General features: G+C 34.7%; 1 protein-coding gene across 2 annotated transcripts in view; it reads left to right on the forward strand.

Annotated features, from left to right (window-relative positions):
- Nucleotides 1-18,920, forward strand: part of CEP120 (centrosomal protein 120) — a 39,916-nt gene that overhangs the window by 5,876 nt on the left and 15,120 nt on the right. The window contains exons 5-17 of one of the 2 annotated variants that reach the window (XM_038170631.2): nt 1,109-1,257; nt 2,998-3,195; nt 4,864-5,091; nt 5,308-5,524; nt 6,794-6,907; nt 8,155-8,332; nt 10,441-10,590; nt 11,410-11,592; nt 14,547-14,643; nt 14,727-14,879; nt 15,332-15,421; nt 15,986-16,078; nt 17,711-17,872. In XM_038170631.2, coding sequence (XP_038026559.1) covers nt 1,109-1,257; nt 2,998-3,195; nt 4,864-5,091; nt 5,308-5,524; nt 6,794-6,907; nt 8,155-8,332; nt 10,441-10,590; nt 11,410-11,592; nt 14,547-14,643; nt 14,727-14,879; nt 15,332-15,421; nt 15,986-16,078; nt 17,711-17,872 — 2,012 coding nt within the window. The remainder of the gene's footprint in view (nt 1-1,108; nt 1,258-2,997; nt 3,196-4,863; nt 5,092-5,307; nt 5,525-6,793; nt 6,908-8,154; nt 8,333-10,440; nt 10,591-11,409; nt 11,593-14,546; nt 14,644-14,726; nt 14,880-15,331; nt 15,422-15,985; nt 16,079-17,710; nt 17,873-18,920) is intronic. The other variant, XM_038170632.2, reaches the window with a different exon arrangement.

Raw genomic sequence — 18,920 nt, forward strand, 5'->3', positions numbered from 1 at the left:
GATGAGTTTCAAAATTACATTGGATCATAAGTGAATTTAATGATTTTAGATGTATCGAGGCTACTGGGCTACCTGGCTGGGGCAAACAGCAGATGTTAGAAATTCTGCCTGTCCCAGGAATTGAACTGGCTGTTACACTAAGTGAAGTGTCTTTTCAGTCTCAGCTGTTTAATAGTCGGTGGTTCTGAAGTCTGACCAAGAGTTCAGATTTCACTTGTTTCACTTTAGAGTTCATTTTTAGAAGTTGAAAGCATATGGGCTGTCAGGATCTTGCAATTGCAGGTGGAAAGCAGTGATCCATAGGCAGTAGATGGTGTTTTTCATATTGCATATTTGTTCAGTTTTTATTTTTTCCTTCTGATAAAGAAATACAGGTGAGAAAATCAATGCTGCTTTTTGTTGTTCAGTGACTTCACCAGTCAGCTTGTAGTCCATGGTGTATGTAAAGTGGCATGATTTTAACTCACACTAAAATAAGTTAACTACAGCTCTTTTTAACTGGCTTTACTTTAAATACCTCTATGTTGCTGGAGGCTAGCTCATTAGAAACAGTGACCATGGAGCTGGCACCCTGTAATCCCATTCACCTGTATCTGAGTCCTGTTGTGACCATTTTCCTCTATTTTCTAGAGTATTATAAAAACCTATAATGCAAGTCTCCACTATTTTATACGCTGAAGACTTCATCTAAGTCTTCAAATGAGATATTCAAAAGCTCAGTGGAGTGAAACATCATGCTTGTGTCAACAGTTAGTCTGTCGTATGCAATTACTGTCTTGCATTTCTTTTGACAAGTCAAAGAAGAAAGAGTGTGATGGATTCAGCCTATGAAATTAATTTCTCGTCATTGTAACAATTAAACTAACATTCTTTATAGTAGCGTGCAAAACAATGTGTCCACTGAATAGAAATTATCTAAAAAAAAGTAGCTATTGTGAAGTATACTTAAACTTTTGCTTTGATGAAATGCTTTGAAAACAATCAAAAGATCTTCATTACATGTGTGGTAAGAGAAATTACAGGTAAGTAAAGGTAAAATTATGATTATCAATTGCTGAAGGAATCTTGTGTAACATCCTAAGGTACTAATTTTTTTCTTCCCTGTTAGTGTCTGCCTTTCTTTCTGGACTAGACCCTAAAAGTATTGTACCGGTCCTGATTGAAGAAGAGGGCTATCATCAGATTGGACCAGCAGAGTGTTGCAGAGACTACTTTGTTTTGTCTGTAACCATTGCATTTGCCACACAGTTGGAACAGGTTTGTTTCATGGCCAGTTTAGTTTTAAAGAAGTACTATAGAAATACGCCTGTATTTTTGCCTTCCTATGCCTTATTTCTGTTTCTAATTTCTAGGATATTTGAAGATACAACTTTATCTTGTTGCTTGTAATAAATAGCCTTGTCCCAATATTGAATTAATAAAAAATTGAATTTTGAAACATTTATGTAGTATTTATATGTCAAATTAGAGATGAAAGATCAGAATTGGGGGGGAGGCATTAAAACTGTAATTTTAAATTATGCATTACATTAAAGTGCATAATTTATACTGTAACATTAAAAAAATGTGTATGGACCACAGCAGATTTACCTTATGAACTATTCTACAAAAATGTAAAAATGTCAATATAGCAAGTATGTTGGAATATTAAACTTCACCATCAGAGCTGCTTTCCCTAAAGGAAAGGGGCCAACTTCAAACCTTACCAGACTGGCTCTTGAAAAGTTTGCCTAAAATTAGAACCAAAGGTGATCTTGAACTTAGGAATTGGCTTCAGTTTTCTGTTTGACATATATTCTTTGAAGAGTGCAACAATACAGGGTTTCAGGTTCCTGGTCACCCTGCATGTTAAACGATTCAAGCCCCTGCTATTTTGTCAAAAGGATTTGGTTGACTCAGACAGAAATAGTGTGCTTTGGGGAAGCTCTCAGGCATATTGTATACTTTGCTATTTTTCAGAGAAAGTCCAGAGGACAGCAGCTAAATATAGTGACTGTTTCTTCCAGGCTAGTTGTATGGTAGGCTTAATTTTCTACTTGTACAGCTGTTAAAAACTGAACTCAAAGTAAAAGCCTATCTGAAAGCTGATAAATCTTAGTATTTGATAGAATGTATTGGCCATATGCAAAAGTTCTGGAAAGATTAAATACCTTTTAAATTCAGTCCGTATGAAGTGGTAGAGTTTATATGTTGCTTAAGGGAAGGACTTAACAACTTGGATAAAGTGTCAGGCTAATGTGATTAATTCAGCTTTAGACAGCTGCTGTGTCCAAGCTGTGCTGTACCACAACACTGATACACTCTTCAGGTTTCTCTGCATTGTCTGATTTCAAAGTACAGGCTTGCCCAAGTTATGATGGCTGGAAGTTGTGACTTTCATAATGGTCTGGAGTTATTGATAGCTCAAAGTACATGACAAACTTTGCTTGGTCTTATCCGCTTCAGAGAAAATAATGTAACTTTAAATGCCAGAATTACAGGGGTGTGTGAAATAAATTCACTGATCACTCCAGAGCAGTTTGTGCCATTTGAACTCAACGGTTGCAATGTCTAAAGGAGGGAGAAGCTCTGTTTTTGAATGTTCCAATGTTTTATTCAGTCACGTAAGTTATGCTATAACAATGCATATTAGATACGGAATTTATTTATGCTATAAATACTTCGTGGAGGTGCTGTTATTCTTGAATATTTGTACCGGGCTTGCCATTATTGATTATATTGTATCATTTACAGCCCTTGGTTCTGGTATATGTTGCTAGTAGCTTGAAAGGGATCATTTTGAAAGTTTCTGGTGTCCTTGGTAACTGTTTTTGAATTCTATTTGAATGTTAACACAAAAACTTTCTTTTTAATTTTGTTGGAACTGTAAACTGAGGTTCAGGATAGCTGCTCAGAAGTGTGAGATCATGATAAGCCCTTAAGTTTCCAAGGTAGTGCCTGAAGTTTGCTGTAGCTGTACAGTAATGAAAGATGCCTTCTTTTTTGTTTCTCTCTTAGTTAGTTCCTAGTACTATGAAGCTTCCTGAACGACAGCCTGAGTTTTTTTTCTACTACTCGTTACTGGGAAATGACGTAACAAACGAAACTTTCACTGATTTAATTAATCCAAATTTTGAGCCAGAAAGAGCTTCAGTTCGAATACGTAGTACAGCTGATGTTCTTCAAGTTTATCTTTGTGCACAGTCAAAATTGCAGGTAAGTGTTTAGTTTTCAAATGTGAATAGAAAACAAATTAAATGATGAAAACAAAAGAAACAGAATCTATCTCTGGTTGAAAGAGAAAATATTTTTTTCTGGAACAAGATTGTATTATAATTTGGTTTTCATACTAATGAGGGAAATGCTATAGCAGCAAGTTTTCTGTGTAGATGAAGTGCTTTTCTTTTTTTTTTTTTTTTTTTTCTTAAATGATGGGTATGTAGTGAACTGGATTCCACATCATGATGTAAGGTAGAATGAATGAAACAGGACATTCTTGAGTGCTCTGAAGCCTCCTTGGAAATCAGATCACCTCAATCCCACAGCCCTGATTAGTGCTGCCTGTTAGAACCTCATCCATGCCAGCCACGGAGTGAACTCTTGAATAAGTTCTATAATCCATGCCATCAACAGGGCTTGTGAATAATAAGAGGTCTGGCTTTCCACCAGTTCTCAGCCAAATGCTGTTTTACATACGCTACAGCAATATTTGGGCTGTTAGTGGATGTGGCTTATCTATAGCAACAACTTGTTGCTTTAACTTTGAATGTTATGTAATATGACAGACAGTGTTTATGGTGATCTGCTTTGGCTTACACTTAAGTGATCACAAAATTAGACAACTTTGCTGAGGATAGTACAGGGTTTCTAAACACAGCTGGTAAATAAGACAGTTATAGAATGTAATTCTGAGTATGGGCCCTCTAAAGTTGTCTTTTTCTTCTTCCTTGCCTGTACCGGATTATAGGATTTGAACTTGTATACACAACTTTAGTTTTGTTATCTAGGTTAGTTTAAAAATGTTACAGGAACTTTTAATTTTTTTTTTGTTAACTTGAAATATTCTTCTAATGCTTGGAGGAACATGGGTACTGATGTGTTTGGGAATTTACCCTAGCCTATTGCCTTGAAACAAAGTATTTAATATATGTACACACTGTAGTCTGATCCTTAATATAGTAATATACATATGTATATACACATAGTTTTACACCTCTTGGCATTAATGTATTCATTTTCTGGAAAAAAAGGTATGTTAAATGTTAAGGATCAGAATACAATGCTGTGGTTTGCTTTTTTAAAAAAGTGTGTAAGTTTCAATAATTAACTTTCACTGAGTGACTTCTAAAATTTTAAGATCCTTCCTTTACTTAGATGGGCAAATATTATTCTGCGGAAGGACGAAAGAGTTGAGACAAGGTTTGAGAAAGGAATAATGATCCTGATAAAGAATTAAGAATGTGGTGACTTAATTCCAAATATCCTTGCCATTTAAGTGGAGTCTAAATATATGTGTAAAGACAGAGCTTTCAGAGAACTTGCTTTATTTGTTCTGTACATCATGGTTGTGCATTTCACATTAAGAGCAAGAGTTTGTAGTGTATTTAAAAAGCACAAGCTACTAAATTTGTCATCCAGAATGGATGACATGACAGGTCATCAGAGGGCAGCCAGCAATGATCTGATGCTGTGCTAGTACTTGGCAAATCCTACCTGCTTTGCATTGAAATATACTCCTCAAAATATTTGTTGTCAGCATATAGGGACTAGACGAGGGATGAAGATATTTTTGTTGTATTTGCTGCCTCTAGCAGAGCTTTGACAGACAGTTCTGGTGGAAATGCATATGCCAGTTACATTCTGGTACTTCTGTATGTCATACAGATCCATCTTTGCTGTGGTGACCAGTCTCTTGGAAGCACTGAAATACCCCTGTCTGGACTACTGAAGAAGGGAAGCACGGAAATTGATCAGCACCCTGTGACAATAGAAGGAGCATTTGTCCTTGTTCCACCAAATAGAGCTAAACAAAAGATGCCACAGTTGCCCTTGGATATGGCTCCTACTGTGGGTGTATCTGTAGTTCTGCAAAAGGAGACCTTAAACGTACAGGTATAGGCTATTCATTATTTTTGATTTAGTTATTGTTGCAGTTTCATGTCTGAAGTTATTTCTAAGTCAGTTAAGTACTCATTTGAAAAAAACTTGCTTTTATGAGTAATCTTTTTCATTGTTTAACTTCTCGGTCGTAAAAATAATCTCAAAGTTAAATGTTAAAAACAGAGTATTTCCATGGAGCAATAATAAATGAGAACCATATCTCTTCAGCCTCTACAGCCTTTGATTCCCCTAAATGCTCCAAATGAACCTAAACAGCCACAGAAGAAAGTTCTTTCACCTGTTAGTGGAAAAACAGAGGGCCTGCAGCAGACATCCAAGGATGTCCCATCTCAAAATGACCACTCTTCCCCAACAGAAGATGAAGCAACAGAAAGTGAAGTGGAAAGTCTTAAGTTTGAAAAAGGCACAAACCTGAAAAAAACAAGTATGTGATATGATTTTTTTCTCCCTACTTGCTAAGTGCAGTCATTCTTGAATTATGTACTGCTCATTCGTTGTCATAATTCCTAAGCAAGTAAGACTTATGTATGTAGAATAAGTGATAGGATGAAAGTAAATGTAATTTGAACATGGTAGTTGTTGAAAGCACATGGAAGATCTGAACTGGAGATTTGATGTGTGGATTACAAGTGATACGGATGATCTTCAGCTTGAAAAGTAATTCCAGATACACTTGAAATTACCTGAATTTGAAAATGCAAGTTTCAGTACAAACCCATGAAGAAACTGATTTCTTCAGGGAAGAGTAGCAGTGGTGTAAGGTTCAAGTATATTACATAAAACAGTAGGGGAAATGTAGGATTTTTAAGGGAAGCTCAAATTCTAAAGAAATGCATTGTACTGGGTCTGGCTGGGATGTTATCTCTCCCTGCAGCAGCCCATACAATGCTGTGCTCTGCACTTGTAGCTAGAACAACAGTGGGTATCACATCAGTGTTGTGTCTGCTGCTGAGCAGTGCTGGTACAGCATCAGGACTCTCTCTAACCCTCGTAGGGAGTGGGCAAAAAAAATGAGAAAAGAAACATCACCAGGGCAGCTGACCTAAACCAACCAAAGGGTTGGTTTATATATACCATGCCACATGATGTCACACTCAGCAATAAAAGATGGAAAAAGGAAGGGGGGGGTGGGCTCTCGTTGCAAAAATGTCTGTCCTCCCAAACACAGGTTACATGAAATAAACGGTGAAAAAACTTTATTGTTACATACATGCTTTGCCCTGTTTTACTTAGCTTGTAGACTGGCTGGGGGAGAAATTGAGAAGCAGAGACAGGAGGGGAAGAAATACCATAATGAAAGCATAATACTCAAAATAATCCTTGTTTGCTAAATTTTACTGGGTATGCATAGTCTTAAGAAATTGTATACAAATAAAGCCTAATAGTTATTTTCTAATAGCATTTGTATCACTGTTGTTTTGATGTTAGTCCTAAAGAGGTCCAGGTCTGCAGAGGAAAATCTGTGCCCTAGAACTTGTTCTCAGGATTTATCCACTATTTCAGACAAGTTTCTTTTAATTCTAACAGTTCTTATCTAAACATGGATTATCTTATATATAAAGTTTTGATACTTTCTATAAGCCCAGCAACCAGTTTTGGGGAGAAAATCCCAATTATGCTTTTTACTCATAGTAACTTTGCTACTGCTTATGCTTTTGGCAAAATGAATTGTCATTTTACAATTATCTTTCAGGGTTGGTGACTGAGTCTTGCAAAGAGGTTAACACAGAGTACACCGAAGAGATGCCAGTTATCACATTGCAGAGCAGAACAAAATCACCACTATTGTCAGATCTGCAAAATTCCAGTAATGCAAAATAACTTATCAAAATCAGTTAGTATGTTGAATGGAATCTAAGTGTAGCAGCAACTTAAATGAATTTTAACTGAAAACTATATGCAATTTTATGTTCTCTGTGAGAGCCTTAAAGCTCTACTCATCCATTTAATTGCATAAAGCAAAATAGTGACAAACTCTTACCTAAATGACTGAAAATATTAATTTCATTACTACACTATGCCGATTATCTGATACTGAAGTAATGAAACTTTCTTTTTTTGTGTTGATAATGTAAACAAAAGACTTCATAAAACATCAGGAAAACAGTCAATGCTAGTAGTGATATATTTTTTCCACAACAGTGGAAATATCTTAGATCAGAACAACTAGCAGTAAAAGGCAGAAGCTCTCCTCTGTCCGTTCTTGCCTTTTTCTCTTTAGTCTTACATGTTTCTGGGAGTTGCATTCTGGAGACATGTCTTTAAAACTTGTAGTTTGACATCTTGCTTTTTGAAACAGGTAGTGGGGAGGCTAAGACCCCAGTTTAAGTACATGAAAAATCTACATTACTTCTGTGACTGACTTGATACAATTGAACAGGCCACTTACAGCATGGCTTCTGTTGCACAAATTATAAAATGGGTATAACAGGAGCAATCCTGTCAAAGTCCATGCATGAGCAGATGTGCTTTGCAGACTTAGAGCAGTTCAGTTTTTATTTCAAATTAACCCTTAGCCTGGGAGCAGTAGTTGATGCTTTCTTACACAAGTTCTATGGTTGACCAGGTGCTCTGTCCCTTTCAGTTCCAAACTAAATTGTTTAGTTAATTTGAAGAAAGCTAAATTACTATTTTTTTTTTTTTATAAGCCTGCCTCTTCTGTGTGCCCTTAATTTGGCAAGGAACAGTTAAGCATACTATTGAAACTGAAGCCTTATTCAGTTCTGCAGAATAATGCAGTATGATCGATAATAGTTTTTTAGTTTCTTTGAGTAAAATATATTACAGAACTTCTTGGAGTAAAATATATTACAGAACTTCTAAGTTTTAAACTATTTTTATTTCTTCAAGAAGATTTAAAGTATATTTATTTAGAAGCAATAATTTAGCGTGGCTACTTTTCAATGTTATTTTAGTATTGGTTTATATTACAAGGAATTGAAATGTTTCTGGAAGTAACCTATTTGTACTTGCATACAAAATGAGATGTGTTTAATAGTCTTTAATAATTTGTTACACCCCAAGTAATATGCACATTCTCGTCTGTGTTTTCAGCTGATGCTGCACCAGTAGCTGCATCTCAGTCCAACCCAGTGGGTGCATCCAGTTCTTCTGAGCCTGTGTCAGCACAGAAAATTGTCATTCCAGCGGCCTCTCACCATTTTTGTTTTTCAATAGACTTACGAAGTATACGTGGTCTGGAAGTTGGTTTTCCAATAAATTGCATTTTACGGTATGATTTATTTTTGTTTATCCTATTCTTGGTTATAAGTGTTTTTCTTCTCAAAACAGTATCTTTATAGTCAGTTTGCAGGCTAATGCCTTATTTTTATCATGAGTAGCTGAATGCTTTAGGATTTTCAACTAGTTCATCACTAAACTTCTGAGCACTGCAGTATTAAAGACAGCATATAACAGTTTGCCTGCAGTGTTGTTTTATTATATCTCTCACTTGAATATCAGAGCCCAGGAGGAATAAATCAATATTCAGTCTGTAGGAGATGAGTAATCCTCTTTAGGATTAAAGGAAGGATTCAAATCTTAGTAGGGAGAAGTAGCATCTTTTGGTTACACTGGTTCTTGGAGTTTAAAAAAAAAAAAAATAAGTTTTTTGGATATGTGAATTCTGTGCCTTAGACAACAGTACAGAATTTCAGTGCTAGTTTGTAACAACTTTGTAGAAATAAGCTTGTTACTGCTGTTAATACAAAAGAAAAATTTGGGAGTATTTCTGGAGCATAAGCTCCAGAGAATATAAATTAGCAGGGAGGAAAATAAATTGAAGGAGTAAAGACTAAAAGATGTTAAAATTAAGGGCACTGAAGCCCCTATTTCTGTATTCATGTTGTGTATTTTTAGTTTAGTCTTTTTTTCACTCTGTCATGAAGAGAGAGACTTTATCAGCTTCTTACTTTTCTTCCAGGTTTTCCGTAGAATTTAGGGTCAAAAGTTCATAGATACTGGAATTATTTTTATTTTTATTTTTTTTATGGAGAGGTGGGGAATAATTCCTGGTTGAATAATATTTAGCTCTTGACAGCATACATGTTGTTCATAGCAGTTAGTTTGTATTCTGGTTTTCATTAGGGCCACTTCAGTGTACACCTCTAATGTATGATTCTGTTTGAAGGAGTTACATAACTGTAGTTGTAAAGGTCTGCATTTGCTTGCCACTTGTTTTAACAGTCTGTTTGAATACAGTTTTAGCTGGTCACTGGGAAATCTGTTCTTGATGATAAATTCTTGACGGAGTTTAAGGTTTTTTGAATGGGGCAAAAAGATGGTTGGGGGAATACTTTGAAACACAACTAATATCGATTTTTATCGTTAATGATTTTTCTGTTTAGGCTACATTATAAAGTGATGTGTGTGTAAAACAACATAAAATGGCTATGAATTTCACATAAAAGCAGATTCAGATAACACTTCAAAATTATTTTTTTCAAAATAGGGATAAGAAATAGGTTTTGTTCTTTTTTGCACTTCAAGTTTTAGTCTGATGTATGTGGCAATAAATTGAAAGGAAAAACATAACACTTAAAAACTACAGTCAGTTGCAGGGTAAACAATTGCATTTAACAGCATGTTGGGAATGTTGTTTAATTCAGGTTTGATCAAGCTTTTAACAAATTTGCCTAAGCAGTTAAACTTTATAAGTGGCAGCTGTTGATACTGCATTTATTTTTATTTTTTTTTAGCAACTCAGCTTACAGCTAGCATTATCAGTTCGAGCAAATCAACGTTCAACAAGTTCTTGACTTCCCCTTTTAGTTTATCACAAACTCAATTTGCCAGTACAGTAGTTCTGGGTCACATTGTAAATCTGTAAAAGGATGTGTCTTTCCTTTCAGTCAGTTGAACCCGTGGACATTTAAAAACTAAATGCTTCAAATGTGACTCAGATTTTCAAGTGATTCTGGTATATATTTATACTTTGGTTCAACAGCAGTAATTGGTAAGTCTGAGTTGTAAATGGTTAAAAATGTTTTCAAATAACAATCCATATATGAGCACAATACTTCTTCCTTAATTTTATAAAATGAGAGATACAATTTTAATTTGAAAAGAATAGTTCAAGTTTATAAACATCCATACAGATTATGAAAGCTTTTTTTATCAAAGTAACAGCAAATGTAAGTGAAGTTTGATGGGTATTGGTGTAAACAAAAACACATTATTCGAGAGATGAGTTCTACTATTAGGTACATTTGTGCAGTTTTTACTTTTATGTTACTTGTGTTTCAGTAAAAGGATTCTAAATTAGTCTTATTTTTGCAGAATTCTATGCAGAAAATGTCTATTAAACTGTTACTTGACTGCTTTTGTTATTGCTTTTATTAGGTACTCGTATCCGTTTTTTGGCAGTGCAGCGCCTATTATGACAAGCCCACCCACAGAAATCAGGAAGAACATGGAAGTTTTTCTTCCACAGTCCTACTGTGCATTTGACTTTGCAACTACACCTCATCAGCTTCAAGATACATTCTTCAGGTGATAACTTACATTCTTTTATCTTAATTAGCTTGAATGTTTTATCTTTCACTGTAAATACAGTCAGGTTCAAGTATTTTACTTAAGATCTTGAGTTTGAGAACTTAGTAAGGAATCAACATGAATATTTAATGCACTTCTCTTTCCATTCCTTCTTTATTTTGAAAGACGAGTACTCAAATTCCTGGTTTTATCTCTGAGTATTTATGCAGGGATCATTGCTTGCTGCTGTTGTAAGCTTTTAAATTAAAGGTTTGATAATTCTTCTAACAAAGCATATTTATGCCAGTTGAAGTTTTTTGGCTCTGTTTTCCTTTTTTAACTTGATGGCAGTCATATCCATAGTTAATCTGTGGAAATATTAAAACCTGGAAAGCTGAGTACAGTTGAGTTGTGAATTCTGACACAGTTTTCCAGTAGTCCCACATGCTTTTGATAGGGTATTTAGATGTGGTTAAAAGAATCATTGTAATTGTGATGTTTTGAAAGGAAAAGCACAGAAGATGTATTCTGTGAGTGACAGTGACTGAAGTTCACATGTAGGTATTTATAAACGAAGAATCTAGGTCTGTTAAGATTATTCAGTCAATTATTTTCATTGCAATGTAGTTCTCGCTAATAAATGGAGGAAAGAATGATGACTTCTGCAAAGTAAGTGATGAAAAAGACAAAGTTTGTGAATCTCACTCCTCTGAAAAGCAGTAAGCCTGTATCATTTTGACGCTTTGACCAGCACTGACAGTGGAATTGCCTTTTTGAACATGAGGTTCCATTTGTCTTCTTTTGGTGACTGACGTGAAAATAATTTCCTTGTTTCAGATTACCTCTGCTGGTTGAGTTGTGGCACAAGGATAAAACAACTAAAGACATGCTTCTAGGGATTGCCAGACTTCAGCTTTCAAATGTTTTGGCTTCAGAAAAAACCCGTTTCTTGGGTGGTAATGGTGAACAATGTTGGCGTCAGACTTTCAATGAAACAGTCAGTGTCACAGCAGCACAAGGGTAATAACTAAATAAAAGTTCTTTGCTCCGTAGCAAGCCTTGAAGAACTATTTGTTTAGTATTTCTGTGAACAAGGTCAAACTTTCTCGATTTATAAATTTGAAAGGTAAAAGGTAAACATAAATTTGAAGAAATTGAGACTATTTATAAAGGCTGTGTTTTGTTTATGTATCTGCATTGGTAGCCCTGCAGCAGAAAAGACGACAAAGAAATAACTCTTAATTTTTCACCTTTTAACAATTACTTGCAGCACTTAGATTTTCTTGATAAAAGCAGAAAATAAGTAAGAGGTTTTGGTGATTGAATCTTAAAATCATACACTTAGGATTACTATTGATGGAAACTTATACATACATGTAAATATTTCTGTCAATGCATACATACTTAAACCTACTGTTAAAGTAGGTTTATGAAAGGTTTAGGAATTATAGGTTTATTATAGGTTTAGGAATATGAAAACTTGCTCGTTTTCATATTAGGAGCTCTGGAGAATAAGATACCAAAAATGAAATAGAGAAGTCTGAAATTAAAACAGAATGGTGGCTATCAACAGAATTGAGAGGTCTCACAAAGTGGGCTGGTGTTATTTGAAGAAAATCCTATTTATTTTTAAGTGTAAAATGTTTTTGGTGGTCTGTAAGTATTTTGGAAATCAGTTGTAAGCTCACATGGTTTTAGATGAAGCCAAATCTATATTTTTTGCCTGGCAAGTGAACAGTTTGGGAAACAAATTAAAGGACCAGAGAGAATAACTGAAAGTTAAATACATCATTTAAACTTAGCACTTTTTAACCTGAGCTTTTCACTCTGAGGCCAGCAGAATGGTGATTGCTTTCCTCATTTGACATTTCACTCTATAGTTTCACAGAACACAAATCCGTCACTTTCACATTGGTTCCCTTACCCTGCAAATTTATCCCCATCCTTGCACTGAAGTTTGTCTTCTAATAGCTCACATTTGTGAGACAGTGCTTTAAATTGGATGGCTGAAACCTGTGTAGGAAATATTCTTAGTAAAGAGTGCTAACTGTATTGGTGAATAGGGATGTTCGTGGTGCAGTGGAGTTGGGAGTAGGCATCCAAAACATTAAAAGTTTAATTACCACCAATATATTGTGCAATCCTGCATTGATACTAAAGTAAATCTCTGGTTTATATCATATAATAATGATCTTGGGTAATCTTCACACACAGATCAAAGAAATAAATACCCAATTAAATAAAACGAGGGACTTTACTGAGAAAGTTACTTAAGAATTGTGAATAGCTGCTGATGTTCCAGAAAGAGTTAAGTCTGTGTTTATCCCTAGTATGTTTTTAGACATATTTGACTTCAATTAAAGTTAGGAGGACAATAGAGAAATTTATATTTTCAATATTATACACTGATAATTGCAGGGTTTTCAGCTCATGTACATCAGAATAAGCAGTAGTATCAGTGTGTGAATGTTAATCCTTCATGTAAATGAACACTTTTCTTTTTTCATATTTATGTACTTCTGTCCTATGCCCTTGTTGAAAATGTGAACTGTGCTAGCAATCGGTGTGTAGACCCTCATCTTCTGTATGGTGAGGACTTGATTATGCCTTTAAAAATAAACAAAAATTCCTCTAAGACTGAGGTCAGCGTTAAACCTCTAATCCTATGAATAAGTAAAGCATGCCAACATTTGACACACAAGAAACTTCAGGGAACTAACACAGCCTGTCTTCCATCCTCCTAAACTTGTATTAAATTGATCTCTGTATCTCTTTAAATTTTTGCATGGCCTGATTCAGTGGAGAGTTGGTTTATGATCTCAGAGGACACTAAGGTTGACACTTTTAACAAATAAGTTTGCTAACATAAAACCTGCTTTTGCACAAAACCACTAGATGGCATTCTCAAATTCATGTAATTGGCTCTGTGTTTTGCTGTTCTGATACCACTATAAAAAATATAAAAACATACCACTATAAAAAATATAAAAAAAAATATATCAACAAGAGCAAAGCTAGATGGGTATGTTAACTGACTTAAAATACAGACCTCAGAATTCTGAATAATTACTGCTATCTTTATTATTTATCTTGTTTTTTATTAGTGACTGATAGAAAGCTGTAATAACTCAATGCAGTAATTTGTTTTTACTTTGCATAAATTAATGTAGCCCCTCATTTCCCTTGAAAAAGGATGATAGCGTAGATGATTGCACCTTTGTAAAAATATGTTGTCTACTTATATTTACTGGAAGAAGAAATTCCAGTGAAAGAAACTTCACTGGTGAATTCTCGAAGCTTTTTTGTCAAAAACTGCAGTTTCTGGGTTTTGAGGGATTGTGTTACTGCCTTTACACCTTCATTAGTTAAAATATTTATCTGGACACTTTCTCACTGTACTAGGACAGATACTTAACATACTTACTGTAAGGCCCCCTCTAGGTGGATTTAAGGTTGTAAATTGCCTGTGCTGAAACATCTGGAAATGGTATTATTTTTTTTAGGAATCTAAGGATGGATTACAACAAATGATGTTATCCACAATTTATTGTCACCTAACATTAGAAAGTTATGGTTAACTAACACCACTAATACAGTACTAATGAAATTGAGTACCTTAAAAATGAATTCAGTAGCAAAATACTTTCAAGAGGTAGACTTATTAAACAGATTTATGACCACAAGAACAATATCTGTATCATTCTGTTCTTGCAGGGATGAGTCAATTGTGAAAAAATGTTAGTTAAATAGGTTCTCGATTACAAGTTGTTAAGGTCAGAAAAGCTTATTATAGTTGCACAAATTTGTACTTGTTAACTATATATATGGGAGAGCTTGGCTGTGTTGTCACAGACTTTAGCAACAGTTGCCTGACATTACACAGAACCTTTTAGCAATTCAGCTTTGTTGCTTTACTTGTCTTAAAGAACACTTTGAGTATTTTTGACTGTTTTTCGTTCTGATACAATTTTCAGGTCAGGCAACAGAATAGCAGAGCTTTCATATGCCATCACTTTGGAAGACTACGGGCTTGTGAAAATGCATGAAGTTCTGGTGTCAGATTCTTCTCAAGTAAATTTTGCATTAATTTTACCATTTTTCCTTGAACGCTTTGAAATGTTGGTTTTCTAACTAAAAATCCACTGTTATGTCAGTGTGTAGGTGCTGGTCAGCAGCGGCATGCCCCCCATACTCAGCCTCCTTGTGTCCCAGAAAACCATCCAGAACCTCGAGAAACTCTTGAATACAAAGCAGCACTGGAGTTAGAAATGTGGAAGGAAATGCAAGAAGACATCTTTGAAAATCAGGTCTTTACTCCTACTTCCTAAACTGCCCAACTGTCACAATTCTTTCATGATTTATGAAATGCAGTAGATATTCAATGTGAAAGTTATTGCTGTTAAATATTAACTATGCATTTATTTATTCTCAGTCACTCTACTGCTGTTCTTCCACTCATTAAGTCATTCCACTTATCCTATAAATGTTACAGTCTCATCTTGGTTAAGAGAGTGAGAATATGGTTTCTATTAGTTGATATACTTTTCCTCAAACTTATGCTGGCTTTGCAATTAGTTTTTAAGAGTAACAAATGTATCAAAATCATTTGAGGTACAGTAAGTCAGTGTAAAACTTGCAAAAACTTTTTTTTTACTTCACTGCTCCAGGCTTCATTTTTTTAGTACTCTCTGTAAAAGCTGTGCTATCAACAATTTTGATTTGAGTTTCTGTTTAGGAACTCTTTTCCTTTTATTAAAAGCTTAAAAAGAAGGAGATGGCCCATATGCAAGCACTTGCAGAAGAATGGAAGAAAAGAGACAGAGAGAGAGAAGCATTAGTGAAGAAGAAGGTAAGGAAACTAGTTTCTATGCTTGCTGAAGAGTCTCATAAGCCTCATTACTGCAAATTTTGACAAGATTCTTTGACTATAACAAGGGTCTGTGATACCTCCTTATGACTTAGAGGTGTGTATGCATTTAGACAACAGTACAAAAATTAAAATCAGAGGTCTTTTACTTCATTTTAATACCAAGGCTAGTGGTACATTTGTTTAATTTTGAACTAGAAATTGCTAGGTTGTTTACCTTTTTTATGATGATATGTAGACAGAATATTTGTTACAAATCCTGTAGGTTAACTTGCTGACTCCAGGGGATTTTCAGCTTTGCTTGCTTCTTGATTGCATGGTCAAAATCTTCAGCAGTCCAATTGGAGCATACTAACCTATTTTCACTAATAAAAGAAAAGCTCTCCACCATGATTTCATGATTGAAAGCTGGAGATTTGTTTTTTATGTAAACTTGTGAAACAAATGTTGTCCATGTTTTATATCAAACAAACAATTTTAAATTCTTCAGCTGTCTAAAGCCTATGTTTTATTGCAAGAAAACATTTTTTTGTTTGTTTTTTAAAGGTAGCAGAATATACTGTTTTGGAAGAACAACTTCAGAAAACCTTGAGGGATCTAGATAAGCGAGAGCGACATCTTTTTAGTGCTGAATCAGAGGTAAAAATTGCTTGGTCACTTTTTTGATTAAGATGCTTCTATCCATTCTTTCATATGGAGGCAGTTATGACCTGTGTATAAGAACTAAAAGAGCAACATTCATACTAATGCACAGATAAGCACTAACAATTTCAAGCTAAATGTTTGTTACCTCTATACATATTCAGTGAAATAGAAGTTAAGCAAACTTGTGCGTGACTTGTTACAAGTACAGAACTGTAAGCTTAGGTTTCTTAACAGAATTGGTGTCAGTGGAGAGATTTATGTAACATCATTATATCTCAATTATGTTTAGTATTCTATCATAGTAAACATTTTCCATGTGTACAAGAGTGCCTCACTTCAAACAGTAATTGCTAGACCTACCACTGCAACAAATAGGAGGTGCAAAGGAATGCTGGGAAGAACTGCAATTGTGCAAATTTTGTCATCCAGCAATACGATAGAATTGCTATTTTGTATTTTTTGGTAGTGACAGGACCAAAGAAGATGAGGGAGAAACCAGTAGCTACCACTGTTTCTGGATGTCATTGAACACCCCACATCTAGGGAGCAAGATGAGTCCTCAGGCAAGCTATATATGGAAAGCATATGGAAAGAGAGAGAAAAGAAACTTCCTGTTTACCTACTTCAGAAACTTCAGAACAGTCTCACAACTACATAGGTAGACTGTTGTGGTGACTTAGCAGTCCAGTGAACTTTTTTTTTTTTTTTTTTTTTTCCTGTGGTTCAGCTCAGCCTATCTATCATAGGAATCCCTCCTTTGCTTGAGAACAAAGCTACAATTCCCAGCAGAGGCACTGGCAGGCTGAACATGTTTCCAGTTCTTTACTCAGAAGCTCTTTATTGTCCTCAGGATGTAGCTTGTGCTATAGATTGTCTGACTTTACCTATAATTTCAACACACAAAATCTAGTAATTAAATTTGGATGCATTTCAGTTGGAATAAAAGTATTTGATTCTCATAAATGCTTGTCTCAAAACTTTTTCTAAATGTAGTGAGATTCTGATTTGAGGGTTTAGAGATAACAAAAATCTGTGGATTCCACAGGCATCTAGACAAAATGATAGAGAGTTCATGATTACATTTTGAGGGGATAAAATGGTCAATGTGGAGGAGTAAGTAGGCTAGTATGCAGATAGTAAGTGGGCTAGTAACATCTTCCTGAAAAGTTCAAACATGTCAAGGATGGTTTTCCTGTTAAGCTTGATATGAAATCCTTTCACTGTACTCATTTTGAAGAGTGAGATCCTACTGAACAAAATACATTTTCTTGGCTGTAGGAGTAATTTAATGTTTTCTGTAGTGAAGAGATTTTAATTTTTAATTTTAGTAGGAAACTAAATTCTGTTTGTAATGTGGTTTAGAAAGTAATTAGAGATAAAGATATCCCTGTTTTTAGTAGTCAAGTAACAATATACTTGTAGGCCAAATATATGAATTTGAAGATGATTAGTTAATCTGAAAGCCAACAAAAGGGGGTATATCAAATGTGTAGGTAACAATGCAATTTCTACTGCTTAATTTCTAAAATATATAACTTTTGTCATGAATGAATAGTAACAGCTTTAAGAGACTCTTAAAATAAAGATTCTGAATGTATGAATTGATGTAGCTGTCTCATTCTTAAGCTTCAAAGAGTAAAGAAGGAGTTGCAAGCAGAGCATGAACGAAATAAGCAGGAGTTACAGGATTCTGTGCGACGTGCCAGAGAAGAATGTGCTCACCAAATTGAGCTAGAAAGGTCAAAAATCAAACAGATGGAAGAAGACAAGCTTCGCCTACAGCAGCAGGTATGTATATTTAAATGTTTAGTCTCTATCATTTAAGTTTTTTATTATTTTAAGTAAGGATGTTAAGTTGAGCAATGATATTGAGGCAACTTGGAAAATATTTTATCTCCAGTTGTTCAGTGAGCTACATGCTGGATCCACCTCTGTCAATCTTGCTTCATAATAGGGCCAGTTGGCAATGCAGTGGTTATAATTTCATTTTGTAAATGCTGAAGATCAAACTGTGGTTACAAGCATATGTTTGTAGAACTGCAATGTACAATTCAGTAACTTTTTAATAAATTGTTAACAATTAACATATACGAGAATATCTAGGAAGCTTGACTTTGAAGTTTGTTTTATGATTCCATTGCAAAAAAAAATTACTTTGCCATCTTTGGGGGGTGGGGAAATTATCTTGATGTTATGTTCTTCTGTTTTGATAATGGAACTTTAATTAAACTGGGAAAACTTATGCTATGTTCTGTTGTCCTGTATGCTATCTTTTGCACTAATGGCAAGACTTGCTTAATTATTTTTTTTTGTTGGCTGTTAAAGAATTCTATGAAACTTCAAGTTACTACCAGCCTTTTCTGAAGCAGTTACAATATTTAGAAACTTAACTATTACTAAGATCTAATATACTTAAATTAAGTATTTTTCTTACTTAAGGACTTAGTTTATGTATGGGAGGTACCTGCTTTGGTGTTTTTAAAAACAGAAATACTGTATCAGACCAACAGTTTGTTGCAGCAATAGCTGGATTTTGAGGTGTAAAAAATAAGAAGGACAAGTAGAAAATACAGTCTTTCTACAACTAGGGTTACCATTGAGTTACATATAGTCTGACTGAGAGGCTGCATTTCATATTTACTAGCCATCAGTGAAAGTATTCGTTAACTCATCTGATCCCTGTTTAAAAAAGTTTTGCTTTTAGAATTGCAACATCCTGTGTCAGTGAGTTCTGCAGTTCTGTGCTATTTAAAAAAAAAAAAACAAACAAAAAAAAAACCCACATAATCCCATGTTCATTTAAAGCTTCTTGCTTAATATGAATGAGTAATCCTTA

Source organism: Anas platyrhynchos, chromosome Z (genome assembly GCF_047663525.1).
Source record: "Anas platyrhynchos isolate ZD024472 breed Pekin duck chromosome Z, IASCAAS_PekinDuck_T2T, whole genome shotgun sequence".
Taxonomy (NCBI): Eukaryota; Metazoa; Chordata; class Aves; order Anseriformes; family Anatidae; genus Anas; species Anas platyrhynchos.